At 31.0% G+C, this 16,870-nt stretch overlaps 2 protein-coding genes across 2 annotated transcripts; both read right to left on the bottom strand.

Annotated features, from left to right (window-relative positions):
* Positions 1–6: 6 nt before the first annotated feature.
* On the bottom strand, positions 7–12,921 carry tm2d3 (TM2 domain containing 3). The gene is made up of 6 exons (XM_073850892.1): positions 12,782–12,921; positions 10,523–10,618; positions 10,267–10,427; positions 4,282–4,456; positions 3,088–3,163; positions 7–225 (listed from the first exon to the last, which is right to left on the bottom strand). Exons 1-6 carry the CDS (start codon positions 12,888–12,890, stop codon positions 60–62), a joined length of 783 nt encoding a protein of 260 aa, XP_073706993.1. The 5' UTR covers positions 12,891–12,921; the 3' UTR covers positions 7–59.
* A 1,896-nt stretch (positions 12,922–14,817) lies between these two features.
* LOC141345121 (threonine--tRNA ligase 1, cytoplasmic-like) lies at positions 14,818–15,402 on the bottom strand. The gene is made up of 2 exons (XM_073849988.1): positions 15,251–15,402; positions 14,818–15,165 (listed from the first exon to the last, which is right to left on the bottom strand). The coding sequence occupies exons 1-2, from the start codon at positions 15,378–15,380 to the stop codon at positions 15,017–15,019; spliced, it is 279 nt and encodes a 92-aa protein (XP_073706089.1). The 5' UTR covers positions 15,381–15,402; the 3' UTR covers positions 14,818–15,016.
* Positions 15,403–16,870: the final 1,468 nt, after the last annotated feature.

Here is a 16,870-nt window from a genome sequence, read left to right as displayed (position 1 = left end):
CGTGCGAATCGGCTCGGAAATCTGGGATGGAGGAGTCACAGTCACGCCATCCCGAACCCTCAGATGTACAGAGAGCCGTCGGCCGGCCCCACGTACCCCACCCCGATCAGCAGCACGTCGATCAGCGTCCAGATACCCAGACCGCCGAAGCTGAAGAGCTTCCCCAGACCTTCCCTCCACTGCCCCAGATAGAAGCGGTCCGCACCGAAACCGCCCAGAGTGATGCTGCGGACACACCGACAACACGTCACTAAACCATACCACTTCTGACAGCGTCTGCTCAGCCATTGACTTCTACAGTACTGTTCATACTATGGAAGCCAATGGCTACCGTCACCTGTTTGGATCCCATCATTATCATCATATCATAAGATATTTCACATTAAAGATGTTTACATATAGTCCACAAGCGAAAATAATGATTCTTAATACTGTGTTGTTCCCTGAATGCTCCACAGCTGTGTTTTGTGTTTAGTGATAGTTGTTCATGAGTGCCTTGTTTGTCCAGAAGGAAAAAACATGCATTAACATGCATTAACCCCTTAAGCTCTGCGGCTATTTGGGGGATTTCCGCCTGCATTTGGCCTACCTAAATTCAAATGGTTCCCCTATACACATACAATGGAGGAAATAAAACAAATGGTTTCATTGTATAGAAAACCATTTAAACTACATAATATCAGTGTAATTCTTTATAAATAACATTATATAGGTTTCAAATATTACAATAAAAACAAAAAAAACATAGGCGCTTTTTGATTTTTTTTTCAAAAGTTTTTTTTTTGAAAGTCTGTAACTCAGGATTTAGGTGTCTCAGTTCTTTGCAAATTGTTTTGTTTGATTCCACTAGGTCTCAGGATATACCAGAAAAAAGATATACCTGTTATTTTCATATAACAGTTTCTAATTGAAAGTTATTGAATTATAACCGAAGGGAGTCGCATTGCCCCTTTTCCCCTTTTTTCCCCCTAAAAGTGTCCTTCTGTTTCTTTGCAAAAACTGGTTTTATAAAGCACATTACCCCTTAGAATACTATTTTACTATGTACCATAGCACTTTTCATGATTATTGACTGAATTATGTTTCATTTTTATATTTGCCTTTGTATTTACTGAAACACCTACTGTACTTTACTGTCAATATTCAATATACACTCAATACATAGCTTAGCAGATTGTTTTGGTGTCCTTTACGTTTCAAAGTAATTATAAGAATAAAACAAACCTGAATAGAAGCACTGTTATACTTATAGACGCGCTTATGAGCCGCGGATCCTCTGCTCTCCAAGGAAACGGCCCGTTATTTATTCATTTAGCATCTATTTTGGCTAATGGAGACCGCTATATTCGTCTAAGACACATATCTACGCTGTTTTTTGTTTAGTGATAGTTGTTCATGAGTGCCTTGTTTGTCCAGAACACAAATTCTTTGGATTGCCAACATTTGTGTGTATTTGAACCCTTTCCAACAAAGACTGTATAATTTTGAGATCCATCTTATCACACTGAGGACAACTGAGGGACTCATATGCAACTATTACAGAAGGTTCAAACACTCACTGATGCTCCAGAAGGAAAAAACATGCATTAAGAGTCGGGGGTGAAAACTTTTGAAATTTGAAGATCAGCATAAACTTAACTTATTTTGTCTTCTGGAAACATGTAACTATCTCCTGTAGCTTCTAAAGGCCAGTACTAAATGAAAAAAATATGATATTTATGCAAAATAAGACAAATGCACACATCTCCATTCTGTTCAAAAGTTTTCACCCCCCGGCTCTTAATGCATGTTTTTTTCCTTCTGGAGCATCAGTGAGTGTTTGAACCTTCTGTAATAGTTGCATATGAGTCCCTCAGTTGTCCTCAGTGTGAAAAGATGGATCTCCGTTAGCCATTGACTCCTACAGTACTGTTCATACTATGGAAGTCAATGGCTACCGTCACCTGTTTGGATCCCATCATTCTTCAAAAAGGGTTCGTACAGAAACTGCAAAATGAAATTCTAGGACTTTCAAGTACTACCTTTTTACTTTTCAATGACTAATATCTAAAACAAAGATCTCACTTATTAAAAAATGTCATTATTATTTTTCAAATTCTAATAAATAAATTAAACAGCTGCTAGCAGCAATTACCGGGGTTCGAGCAAATAAGGCCTTTATGGCTTCAATGCTGTTGGGGTTTTGAGTTTTCTTATAGGATGTATAGGTTTTGGGTACACTGGATCAAGACCATATCATTAAATGACCATGTTATAACTCTCCAAAGGCAAATGTTCAACTTTGTTAATATTTATTGATACAGAAAGTCAAGAGAATTGTATTGCAATGGTTTTATTGATTTTGAGTTAAAAACCTAGGACTAGGTCACAAAGGTAGTTTTTTTTTTTTTTAATAATATCAAATATTTAAAGAAAAGTTGGATAGACATTAGCGTTCCAAGAGGCAAAGTTGTTCAGAATGAGAAGATCTATCATATGATATGAAGATGTAGCGTTTGTGTGAATATATGAGAATTTTTTTAAGCAAATTGAGGTCATTTACCATAGAAATTGTGTTTTTAAAGCGTTTTTAACTGTTACATCGCCACCTATGGTCCGATCTCCATAAAATGAACAAGCATGCTTGTTAAGAGTCATCTGACAAATGTTTTCAAGAAGCTTTATAAAATTTTGAGTTTTCGTTTAGGTTTTATAGGCTTTTGGTTATACTTGGCCACGCCCCTTTTATAAATGACCCTGTTATAGCCAACCAAAAGACCAAATTCAACATTTTTTTTGATAATTATTAATCTAGAGAGTCCAGAGAATTGCACTGCAGCGGTTTGATCGAGATTGAGCAAAAAACCTAGGACTAGTTTGCAAAAGTAGGTTTTTAACATATGTCTGAATAATGAATAAACGATTTGATTGACAGCAATGGTTCTTGAATCAAAGTTGCTCGGCATGAGGAGATCTATCAAATGATATGCATATTGTGTGGATGTGTGAAACACCATGTGATCACAAAGGCAAAAAAAACTTGTTAGCGCCAACTAGTGGCCAATTTCTTTAAAATTTAATGATTCAAGTGAGTGTAAAGTGAATCACCTGAGAGCCAGAGCCGTGGACCACTTATATCCTCCCGTCCAGTTACAGAACAGACGCTTCAGAAACACCCGCTTACCTGTGAATGAAAACATGCAAAACACACATCAGACACGTGAAAGAAAACAACATTCTGTCATCATCAGCATGTCAGTGAGCTTCTAGAACAACGTTGACTTCCATTATATTTGTTACCCTACTTTCGAAGTCAATGGCTACCATCAACTGTTTTGGTTTTGCACATTCTACAAAGTATCTTCTTTTGTGTTCAACAGAAGAAAAATTAATACAGGTTTGGAAGTCAAAAGTGTACATACGCCTTTCAGAATCTGCAAAATGTTCATTATTTTAAGCAAAATTAAAGGGATCGTACAAAATGCATGTTATAGCTTATTTAATACTGAGTCTGACCTGAATAAGATATTTCACATTAAAGATGTTTACATTTAGTCCACAAGAGAAAATAATGATTCTTAACGCTGTGTTGTTACCGGAATGATCCACAGCTGTGTTTTGTGTTTAGTGATAGTTGTTCATGAGTCCCTTGTTTGTCCAGAACACAAATTCTTTGGTTTGCCAACATTTTTGTGTATTTGAACCCTTTCCAATAATGACTGTATGATTTTGAGATCCATCTTTTTACACCGAGGACAACTGAGGGACTCATATGCAACTATTACAGAAGGTTCAAACACTCACTGATGCTCCAGAAGGAAAAAACATGCATTAAGCGCCGGGGGGTGAAAACTTTTGAACAGAATGGAGATGTGTGCATTTGTCTTATTTTGCATAAATATCATATTTTTTTCATTTAGTACTGGCCTTTAGAAGCTACAGAAGGTAGTTACATGTTTTCCAGAAGACAAAATAAGTTAAATTTACCCTGATCTTTAAATTTCAAAAGTTTTCGCCTCTTAATGCATGGTTTTTCCTTCTGGAGCATCAGTGAGTGTTTGAACCTTCTGTAATAGTTGCATATGAGAATTTAAAGATTAGAATTAGTGCGAGCTGAAGTTTTGTTCTCAAGAACAGCAGACAGTTTAACTGTTCAGGACAAATAAGGCACTCATGAACAACTATCACTAAACAACAAAACACAGCTGTGGATCATTCAGGGAACAACACAGTGTTAGGAATCAAGGGGATGTCAATTTTTGAACGTTTTAGCTCATGCACTAGCGTTTCCCACACACGTACCGAGGCAGTGCACGTGCTCCAGAGCCTCACAGCTGGCGTTGTAGCGTTTGCGAGGACAGGACACCGTCATGCAGCTGGTGGAGTTGGAGCAGCGGTACTGAGACGGATCCAGCTGCCAACAGAAGCGGCAGTCCAGCGTCAGCGTGAAGTTCTGCTGCGGCTGATTCAACTCATTCTGAAACACACAGACAACAACAGACAAGTGATTTCTTGACTAATGCATCAAACATCTGAGCTATTTATTAGGGCCCGAGCCCAGAATGGGCGAAGGCCCTCTTGTTTTCCTAAGGATTCTTTTTTTTTTTTTTTTGTTAACCTTCCGGGCACTTAAGGGGGTCTTAACATGCTCAAAAACTCTTGAAAATTTGCACACATGTCGGAATCTGCGGCCATCAGGACGTCACAGAGGCTGGTACCGGGGCGTGGCAAGGGGACTCTACAGCGCCCCCTGGAATTTTTAGGGCCATATAGCACACATACTTGAACGTACACATATGAAACTCGGTACACATATAGAACTCATTGAGCTGAACAACTTTTGTACTCTATGTCATTTTCTTAACGCAACAGGAAGTGAGATATTTAGGGCTGTGTAAAAAGCGCATGCTCTGGAATTTAACGTACTCCTCCCAGGATTTTCATACGATTGTCACCAAACTCGGTCAGCATGATCTCAAGACATTGGGGACGCTAAATTGCGAGGGGATTTTTGATATCTCGAACGGTTTGGCCGTGGCAAGGCGACAAAGTTATGGCGAGAAATGAGAAACAGGAAGTGTCTAATAACTGTTGCACACATTGCCTGATTCTTATGAAACTTCACCAGTTTGTTCGTTGTATGATGCCGATTCCATAAATGTGACTATTATGAGTCAAAGTTATAGCGCCACCAACTGGCCGCAGGAAGCGTGTCATTTTCAAAATGCGTTGAAATTAGCCTCTTAATTTTACTTGATTTTCTTTAAACTTCATCAAAATCATGTCAAAACACGGCCGATAAGAATATGTAAAGGGGTCGATGATAAATCAAATGCTGTTGCCATGGCAACGTGTCAAACTTTAAAATTAGATTCCTGTCTTTTCGAGGCAGATAACATGCTAAGAATTTCATGAAACTCAACACACACATCAATATTAATGATAGTTTGACACTGGCAAAAGGTCATAAATGGGCGTGGAGCAGGCACTCTATAGCGCCATCTTTTGACAAAAGTTGGGGGGTTAGTTTTTCCTACAGTCACCAAACTCTGTACATATATTGTTCTCATCAATCTGGACAACTTTCTAAATTAAACTCATTAGCTAAGACCAACAGGAAGCCGGCTATTTCCATTTGAATGTGTTTTTTTGGAAAAATCAGGCTGTAAACAAATTCACACTCCTAAGAACAACCAGCTATTCACACCAAACTTTTTTAACATGAAGAGAAGATTCTGAAGATGTTAAATTGCGAGCGGATTTTGGATATCTTGAACGGTGTTGACGTGGTGATTTTTTAAAGATGTAGTAAAAAACATAACCGTCATTTTTTATATCTTTAAAGTGCAGCATCCAAACTCTTTAAAACATTTTTCACACAGAGATCTTATCATTCTGAGCAAGTGCTGTAAATATAAATTTTTTACAAGCTTTTATGAATTAAAGAAAAATAAAAATAGAAATCAGAAACCTGCTGTCACTCTGAGTCTCTGTGTGTGTGCGTAGTTGAGTCACAGTAACTTAAGAGAGACTGAAGGGGGGAGGGGTGAAAGGAAGAGAGAGAGTGAAAAATGCTGTCTTCTTAAAGACTATCTCTGAGTAAGAAATGCACACTGATTTATAATCTAAATAAATACGTCTAATCTTTGAGAGTCTAATCTTTGAGAAAATATAAAGGGTCACTAACTCTTTCATTGTTTGTATTTTGCAGTTGTTGTTTTTTATTTTATTTTTTTACTGGACTGTACAATGAACTTGTCCTATTCAGTCACATAGCAAAAGATTAAGAAAAATACAGCTTTTTATCATGAGCGATTTATCTTCATTGATAGACATTTATTTTCATAGTGTTATTTATTGAATATAAAATTTAAATTAACAATTTCAAGACAAACTTTGCTGTTATCTGTTCAAAACATCTGAAAATTATACCATTATACCATATATATATATATATATATATATATCGCCCCATTACAATACTAAACTTGATTTTTAAAGATATTTTGAAAGAAAGAAGCGTTTATACACTTTGTGTATTGCTGTACACCCACATGAACTGTGTTCATGTTCATGTTAATTCACAGTACATAAACTAATGTTAAAATATACTATTTTACCATTAAACAATAAATGAATACTTTTTTTAGGTTAATATTAATTAACATTAATAAATACTATTTAATTATTGTTCATGTTAACTAATATAGTTAATGTTAACAAATGACACTGGTTGGCAATTTTATATATTGTGTGTATGTGTCTCTGTGTTGATTTTAAAGTGTAACCCTATCAATTCTGTAAACTTTAATTCCAAACTGGCTGAGGGTTACTGTGAATGCATGTGCCACCTGGGCACCGTTTTCCTAATTGATTCTTTCTTAGTTATGTAGCGCTTAAAAGTGATGTCTTATAACAGGAGTCACCTGCAAAGCAATATCCACACACAAATTGAACAGATAGGTAACGATGACATTTAAGCAGAAGTGGTGGACGTAAAGCAAGCAATAATAACATTGTTATCATCATGAATTACATGTTCTTATCATCATCATCAGAATATAGGGAAAATGTTCCCTATATTGTGAACGGCTTTGGGATATCTTGAACGGTGTTGATGTGGTGATTTATGAAAGTAACAATAAAAAAGATGAAGAGTTATTTTCATATATCTTTAAATTGCATTATTCTAACTCATCAAAACTTTTTACATATAAAGAACAAGAAATTCTTAGGAAATACATGTAGTTTCAAAATGTTATCATGCTCAGAGGCCCCAAAAACATTAAAAGTGTCATATAAATTTTTCAGATTAAAGCTCTAATACCAGGGATGAACACTAGAGGTCCTCATAAGATAAGGAATCGTTTGACCTCTAATGCTATTTAGCTCATTGTCAGTGTATAAGAATGAAAATAATCCATAGAATCAGTTGATATATACTGTACTGTCAGTGTAATTTTACATAATTATTTTGTATAGGTGCTTAAAGAGCATTAAAATCTTTTTTTATCTTTTAAGGAAAAATTATATGATTTAAATACATATATACACTCTCACTGATAGAACAAAATATTTTATAAGTATGACACTATACTGCTCAGTTCACTTAATTAGAATGAGAAACAAATACAAAAAGGCCAAACAAATCAACTAAGTTAATATGTATTTATTTTTAATATATTTGTTTATAATTATTTCACAGATGCTTATAGATTATTAAAATACTATTTAAAAATGCTTGTAGACCATAAAACATGGTAACTATTTAAAATAGGGTCTCTTTTGTTAACAATGGTTAATGAACTAACAAACACGAACGAACAACGAACAGTATATTTGTAATCGATTTTCTTCAAACTTCATCAGAATAATGTAAAAACACGGCCGAGTCTGTAAAGGGCGTCCCTGATGCATCAAATGCTGTTGCCATGGCAAATAAATAAAACAAAAAATAAATTCAAATATTTGTTTCCTGTGTTTTTGAGGCAGATAGCGTGCTTAGAATTTCATTTTCCATTTTCAATTTTCAATGATTTATTATATATTTAAAGTGCAGCATCCTAACTCTTTGAAACTTTTTTCCAAAAAAAAATAACGATTCATTCTGATCAAACACAGTACATTTCATAATTATACAAAACTCCACGAATGAAAGAAAATAAAAAAAACATATCTGATCTCACTCTGCTCTGCACTCTATATGTGTGTTTGTGTGGTAAGTGGCTGAGTGTAAGGAGGGGGGATGGGTGGTAAGAGAAAGAGTCAGAGAGGAGGAGAGACAGTTAGGGTTAGTCCAAAGAGTTACTGTGAATGCATGTGCCAACTGGGCACCGTTTTCCTGATGCTATCGGGATGGCGACTGCGCAGACGGCGAGGGCCCGGTCATCGCTGCTTGCAGCTTTAATTTTCACTTTATATTGTGAAACAACTAACAGATTATTTATGAAATCAAATATTTTCAAATGTGTTGATTTCAGAATTGCATAGATAATGTATAAAGCACAATCTATTTCTCAAATGTATTCAAAGGCCGTTTGAATTAACAGTAGAAAGAGTGGAATAACTGTGATGAGGAATTCATAATATGTAGTTCACTTTGCAAATGTACAAAAAAATTTGAAAAATAAGGCAATAAATAAATAACTCTAAATTAAAAACTTGGATATTGAATACTTGATATATCTTAGGGGTTATTACGGTTACGTAACACTGAAACAATAATTAAAAAATAAAAACATTTTCATTAATTAAAGTAGAATAAATGTTAACTGGAAAAAAAAAATCATTACATCATTACTCCAGTCTTCAGTGTCACATGATCCTTCAGAAATCATTCTAATTTGCTGATTTATTATCAGTGTTGGAAACAGATTATTTTTGGAACCTGTGACACTTTTTTCAGGATTCTTTGATGAATAAAAAGTTAAAAAGAACAGCATTCATTTAAAACCTGACACCTCATTCAAAGTTCGGGGTCAGTCATTGTTTTCTTTCTTTCTCTCTTTGAAAGAACTTAATACTTAAATTCACCAAGGATGTGTTGAATTGATAAAAGTGATAGTAAAGCCTTCTAGAAAAAGATTTCTATTTTGAATAAATGCTGTTCTTTGTAACCTTTTATTCATCAAAGAATCCTGAAAAAAGTATCACACGTTCCAAAAAATATTGAGCAGCACTGTTTCCAACATTGATAATAAAAGTAATAAATCAGTATATTAGAATGATTTCTGAAGGATCATGAGACACTGAAGACTGAAGGAGTAAAGGCTGATGAAAATTTAGCTTTGCATCACAGAAATAAATTAGATTTTAAAGTATATTCAACTGTTATTTTGAACTGCAATAATATTTCATAATATTACTTGTTTTCTGAAATATTTGGCCGATATACATCTATTTGAAAATCTGAAATCTAAGGGTGCAAAAAATCAAAATACTGAGAAAAACACCTTTAAAGTTGTCCAAATTAAGTTCTTAACAATGCATATTACTAATCAAAAATTACATTTTGATAGGTTTACAGTAGGAATATTACAAAAAAAATCTTCATGGAACATGATCTTTACTTTTTGACATAAAAGAAAAACAATAATTTTGACCCATACAATGTATTTTTGGCTATTGCTACAAATATACCCCAGCGACTTAAGACTGGTTTTGTGCTCCAGGGTCACATATATTAAGAGGGGGTGTACTCATTTATGCTGTGCACTGTATGTATATATATAAATGACTTAAACTTATTTAAGCTAGTTGGTAAGGCAACATTTCTCATTTTCATTTAGTTTACCTTTATGTGAAAGTGATAAAAGTAATTATGTACTAAAATACTATAATAAAATAACATTTAAAAATGAATTCAATTCAAACTGAAATAAAAATTACCATAAACTATATACACATTTACAACCATAAAAAAGACAAAAAACTAATTATTGTAGTTGTTTTTTCTTTGCATCTTTTGACTAATTTAGTTGTGGAAATGATGCTTAATAAAAAAAAAGGTTGGATGAAATAAAGCCTTTTCGGCTTTATATATAAATAATTTTATGAAACTGTATGAGAACAGAAATTAACTGTTGATGATGATTTTCTAAAATGAAAAAATGTCAAAAAAGTTTTCGAAATCACTTGAGTGTACTAAACAGCAATATGTGAATTATAAAGGAGGAACATGAGTGAATGGAGTACTGTGTTGTATGAATGCACACATCAAACTCGACACGCTGTTATTTTCCAGCCCACGTCAGAGCACTATTGTGAGCGCTGGGAGTGAAATCTCACCACGCAGTGAACTTTGGCTCTGGCTCTGCAGGTGAAGTTGGCGGCTCGGCCGTAGCTGCAGTTGTGGTGATACGCGCAGACGATGCAGTCGGCCGGGAGTTTGGAGCACAGGCCGCCGCTGGGACACTGGGACAGGTAGTTATCCGTCACCACTGGAGAGGCTGAACACAGAGAGGAGAGAGAGCACATGCTTATGCTGGATGCTCCATATGAATCTCCTAACAATACAGACTGAGCAGGAGTCTCAGTGACTCACCGGAGGATGCGGTCAGGGCCACTGGGCTGGTCATCACTGGGGTCTGCTGGGGCACGTGCGGTGTCTCCTGACCCACATGAGGAGAGCTCAGATACGCTGAGAGAGAAATAGAGACAAACAAACAACACCATCTGTCTGACACTGGAGTGTGATCAGCTGAAGGCAAAAAAGAAGGAGAACCTGTTTCTCCTCAATATAATTAAATCATAGGTGTGCTTCAATTTAATTCCATATAATCACTATTCAATATACCACTACTAATATAGTAATAATTATTATGATTTACTCTTTTTATTTATTTGTTATATAAATACAATAGTATAATTATTGCAATATTCATGTATTTTATTTATTTATTTATTTTGATCATTTATATTTTTTCAAATTATAAAAAATAATATATATTTGTACAATTTAAATGACAATAAAGCAAAACATTATTTTAAAAATTCCATTCATTTTGATCTTTTACAGTACAAAAGTATTTTGCAATTGTAACATTTTTTATTGATTGCTTAATTTTGATCATTAAAATAATAATGTAACATTTTTAGAATTTAAATAATAATGTTATTTTGAATTATTATTATTAAACACTCATTTTTAGTTTTAAAGTATATTAGTATTTTGCAATTGTAATATATATTTTTATTGATTTGCTTAATTTCTATCATTAAAAAAACAAAAACAAATTTTGAATATTATTATTACTAAAAATATACATTTTAATTTTACAGTAGAATAGTATTGTTATTGCAATATTAATATATTTTTATTAATTTGCTTCATTTTTAGAATTTGAATAATGAAACAAAAATATTACTATAAATAATTATTATTTTTATTATTAAATACTCATTTTTAGTATTTTAATATATATATAGACTTGCTTAATTTTTATAATTTAAATAAAAATGTAACAAAAATATTATTTTGAATAATAAAATGCTAATTATTATTAAATGCTCATCTTTAATATTACACTACAATAGTATTATTATTGCAATTTTCATATATTTCTATTGATTCACTTGATTTTTTTAAATTTCAAATGATAATGAAAAAAACATTTGGAATAACAATTAATTTTAATTTTATTAATTAATTTATAAGTTTTATTTATACACTACAATTTACAATAGTATTTTGCAATAATAATATATGTATTTTTATTAGCTTAATATCTATAATTTAAATATTAATGAAACAAAAATATTATTTTGAATAATAATGATAATTATTATTATCATTATTATTATTATTATTAAATACTCATCTTTAATTTTACAGAACAATAGTATTTGCTTAATTTTTAGAATAATAATATATTACTTTGGCTTATTTTTTAACATTTCAATAATAACAAAAATATATTTATATTAGGGCTGGGACACGATTAATCGCGATTAATCGCATCCAAAATAAAAGTTTATGTTAACATACTAAATGTGTGTTTACTGTGTGTATATATAATGTATGTATAAATACACACACAAACATGTATATTAAAGAAAACTGAAAATAAAAATTAAATTAAAATAAATAAAATATTTATAATTCTATATATAATCTAAATTAAATACAAATATAACTATCCACACATATAAGTATTTTTTAAAGGCTTTACATGTATGTGTGTGTATTTATATATACATAATAAATATACACAGTAAACACACATTTAGTATGTTAACATAAACTTTTATTTTGGATGCGATTAATCGCGATTAATCGTGTCCCAGCCCTAATTTATATATTTTGAATAATAAAAAAAAACATAAGCAGTATTTATTATGATTGTGTAGTCAATTTGAATTGGGAAAACAGGGTTTATTTATGTATCTATTTATTGTTCTTAGATGATCACATACCTGCTTAAAGCTTCTCTGTTATTGATAAAATATTTACAAACAATCTTTGAAGGTATCCATGCATGAAATACATTAATTTTAAAGATAGAGTGATGTAGATGTAAACAACAGACAGTCTGACAAAATACTGTAGTTAAACCATGATACTACAGTAATACTATAGTACTTTACATATATACACTGTAAATACCATGATATGTTCTAGTAAGTGTTATTTCCATATTTATATGCCTTAGTATTTCCACAGTACGCATGTAACTCAAGTAAGACCGTGATATTATTATTTTACGGTACCAAAAACACGGAACTAACAAACAAAAACAAAGTCTAAACCCAAATAACGATGACAGTAGCGTTTAACGTATTGTGTTCACGTCTGCGCTCTTACCGATCACACATTTGGAGTAAATGTCCAGCAGAAGCAGAACCAGAATCATATACGAGCTCATGATGTTCCGTCCGCGTTCAAAAACCCATTTTAATCCGTTCGCTGACATCACGAACACCGCTACCGCTACCGCTGCCGCCGAAGAACTCCACTTCCGACTTCCGTTTACGTAAAAGTGCAAACGACGCATAGTTCAAAATAAAAGTCCTATATTATGTTCTTAAATGTCAATTTTCTTCAACATTACCTAAATTAATAATTTGTTATCATTTGTGACTTTAACCACATAATTATGATACTTTAAAACAGTAATCAAAAAAGTGTACAATTTGTGAATTTTTTTGAATGTTACATAATTAAGTTACTTCCTCTAAACTTCGTCTTCCTTTTTAAAAAAATATATATATTTCCTTTATTGTCTTCCTGTATTTGTTTTTATACCGTCATCCAATGCTGTATTTAATTGTTGTAGTTATTCTAGTTTATACTCGCAATAAAATAAATTAATAAATAAAAAATAAAAGCCCCCTGAAGCATTCATTTGCTTTAATGAGAGAAAATGTATTATGCTCAAACTTTCATTGAAATCAGTTTGCCTTCTACATAAAAAATACAGTTTACATATAAGCTCTAACATTTGTGAATTTTGTAAAACTGAGAAACTTTGCTTCATGTATTTAATCAGATACATTCCCTTTATTTAGAATTTAAGTTATCTTTCTACTTTTGTTAAAAAAAACTTCTTAATTTCTTTGTTTATATTCATTAATTTTGCAACAATATAACAATCAAAAATGCTTCTTGAGCAGCAAATCAGCATATTAGAATGATTTCTGAAGGATCATGTTCACTGAAGACTGCATTAATGATGCTGAAAATTCAGCTTTGACCACAGAAATATATTACATTTTAATAGATATTCACATAGAAAGCAGCTATTTTAGATTAAAATAATATTTTAGATTTTACTGTATTTTTGATCAAATAAACACAGCTTTGGTGAGCAGAAGATACGTCTTTCAAAACAAGTACTGTGATTTAAAAGTTCATAGACAATTATAAATGGTCATAAAAATAAATTTAATATCATTAAAATTAGACTAACTCGAAATCAGTGTTACTTTAGTAATATTTATATACTTTTACATTATTAATATTTTGAATTATTTCAGCTTTGATCACAGGAATAAATTACATTTTAACAGATATTCACAAAGAAAACAGCTATTTTAGATATTTACAATTTTTACTGTATATTTGATGGCAAGAAATCCTTTTAGGCAAAACTCTTTCAATGCCCAGAAATTTCAGGTCAGAAATGGCATGCTTAGCTGATTGAAAATGTTGGGAAACAGACGAAGTTTCATCACATCTCCTAATTGCACTCAAATGTTCCAAAATTCTCGTTTTGTTAAAGACTTTGTCTAGTGCGAACCACCTACAGCTTCTTCCACACTGTATATTTGATCAAATAAATTTAGCAAATCGGCATATTAGAATGATTTCTGAAGGATCATGTGACACTGAAGACTGGAGTAATGATGCTAAAAATTCAGCTTTGAGCTCAGAAATAATTTACATTTTAATTTATATTCACAGAGAAAACGGCTATTTTATATTAAAATAATATTTAAAATTTTTACTGTATATTTGATCAAATAAATGCAGCAAATCAGCATATTAAAATGATTTCTGAAGGATCATGTGACACTGAAGACTGGAGTAATGATCCTAAAAATTCAGTTTGAGCTCAGAAATAATTTACTTTTTAATATACTGTATAATCAGATAGAAAACAGCTATTTTAGATTCAAATAATATTTATAAAATTTACTGTATTTTTGGTCAAATAAATTCAGCTTCTTTTTTATTTTGATATTAATAAAAAAAACAGACATGAAATCAGTGTTACATTAGTGTTATTTATATACTTTTACATTATTTATTAATATTTTGAATTATTTTTTATAGTTTTGATTTTTATATAAATATTTGGTAAAGACAAGCTTCCAAATGGGCAAACAATAAACATAACATACTTTGAGTGATTCTTTGAGTCTTTATTGCAAACCTTCAGAACTTAAACACAAGAGACTTTGACACCAAACCATCATTTAACAGCCAACTAACAAAACCCTTCACATTCACAGAACATCCTCTTTTCCCTTCATCTGACATCTCTCAGAGCTTCCCATCATCCTTCAGTGTTTCTCCTTCACATCACTGACGTCCGTCTCAGAAGTCCTCCTCGGCGCTGCGGCAGCGGGACTGTCTGAGGAGCGTCAGTCTCTCCATCACCTCCTCCACGCTCAGCTCTCCATGCACCTTATTGTCTCTGGTTCTTACGTTCACGCTGTTAGCGGCACGCTCCTTCTCGCCCACCACTGCCAAACAAATGCACACAAACACATATCAGTGCATGCATTCAGAGAAGATCATCAAAGTTGCTCACAGACGCTCATTTCTTACCCAGGATGAAGTTGTACTGCGCCAGCTGCGCGTTACGAATCTTCTTGTTCAGAAGGCAACCAGAGTCCAAATCAGCTTCGGCCATGAAACCAGCTTCAACAAAACGCTTACAGACCTGGAACATCAACATCAATGATTGCACGCTGACACGATCAGATCAGAACAAAACATGCTCAGGAATGCACTGGAAAAAAAAAATTTCTTAGTATTTTTGTCTTGTTTTGTAGTATAAATATCTAAAGATTCTTGAATCAAGATGCATTTGACAAGTAAAATGACTTCAGATATTATGTCTAGTTTTCTGAATAAATAATAACTAAACAAAAGTATTATTTTGAATAATAATGATAATTGTTATTATTATTATTATTAAATACGCATCTTTTAATTTTACAGTACAATAGTATTATTATTGCAATGTTCATATTTTTTATTGATTCAATTGATATTCAATCAAATATCAAATATATGATTTTGAATAATAATTATTATTATTATTATTATTATTAAATACTTACTTTTAGTTTTACAGTATTATAGTATTTTGCAATAGTAATATATTTTAATTAATTTGCTTAATTGCTATAATCTAAATAATAATGAAAAACAAATATTATTTTAGATAATAAAAAAGCAAATTATTATTAAATCAAATTTTTTTACAGTACATTACATGATTTGCTTCATTTTTAGAATTTAAATAATAATTTAAAAATATTATTTTGAATAATAATAATAATTATTATTATTATTATTATTATTATTATTATTATTATTAAATACTTACTTTTAGTTTTACAGTATTATAGTATTTTGCAATAGTAATATATTTTAATTAATTTGCTTAATTGCTATAATCTAAATAATAATGAAAAACAAATATTATTTTAGATAATAAAAAAGCAAATTATTATTAAATCAATTTTTTTTACAGTACATTACATGATTTGCTTCATTTTTAGAATTTAAATAATAATTTAAAAATATTATTTTGAATAATAATAATAATAATAATAATAATAATAATAATTATTATTATTATTATTATTATTATTAAATACAAATTTTTAGTTTTACAGTTCAACAGCATTTCGCAATAGTAATATATATTTTTATTGATTTGCTTAATTTCTATAATCTAAATAAAAATGAAAGAAAATATTAATAATAATTAAATATATTATTTTCATAATATCTATATAATAATAATAATAATTATTATTATTAAATACTTTTAGTTTTACAGTACAATAGTATTTTGCAATAGTAATATATTTTTATTAATTTGCTTAATTGCTATAATCTAAATAATAATGAAAGACAAATATTATTTTAGATAATAAAAATGCAAATTATTATTAAATCAAAAAATTTACAGTACATTACATGATTTGCTTCATTTTTAGAATTTAAATAAGTTAAAAATATTATTTTGAATAATAATAATAATAAAAATAATAATATAATAATAATAATAATTATTATTATTATTATTAAATACAAATTTTTAGTTTTACAGTTCAACAGCATTTTGCAATAGTAATATTTTTATTGATTTGCTTAATTTCTATAATCTAAATAAAAATGAAAGAAAATATTAATAATAATTAAATATATTAT

The sequence above is a fragment of the Garra rufa genome, chromosome 11, assembly GCF_049309525.1.
Source record: "Garra rufa chromosome 11, GarRuf1.0, whole genome shotgun sequence".
Lineage (NCBI taxonomy): Eukaryota > Metazoa > Chordata > Actinopteri > Cypriniformes > Cyprinidae > Garra > Garra rufa.
The sequence above is the reverse complement of the archived record's forward strand: the minus strand, read 5'-3'. Positions and strand labels throughout refer to the sequence as shown.

What these genes read in the sequence shown, in the direction of transcription:
- LOC141345121 (XM_073849988.1), bottom strand. Translation starts at nt 15,380, where the DNA reads ATGTTGATGTTCCAGGTCTGTAAGCGTTTTGTTGAAGCTGGTTTCATG. An exon ending in GCAGTACAACTTCATCCTGG is followed by an intron (nt 15,166 to 15,250) that starts GTAAGAAATGAG and finishes TTTGTTTGGCAG; the next exon opens with TGGTGGGCGAGAAGGAGCGT.
- tm2d3 (XM_073850892.1), bottom strand. Translation starts at nt 12,890, where the DNA reads ATGTCAGCGAACGGATTAAAATGGGTTTTTGAACGCGGACGGAACATC. An exon ending in GAGCCAAAGTTCACTGCGTG is followed by an intron (nt 4,457 to 10,266) that starts GTGAGATTTCAC and finishes TGTGTGTTTCAG; the next exon opens with AATGAGTTGAATCAGCCGCA. An exon ending in TCCACGGCTCTGGCTCTCAG is followed by an intron (nt 226 to 3,087) that starts GTGATTCACTTT and finishes GTGTGTCCGCAG; the next exon opens with CATCACTCTGGGCGGTTTCG.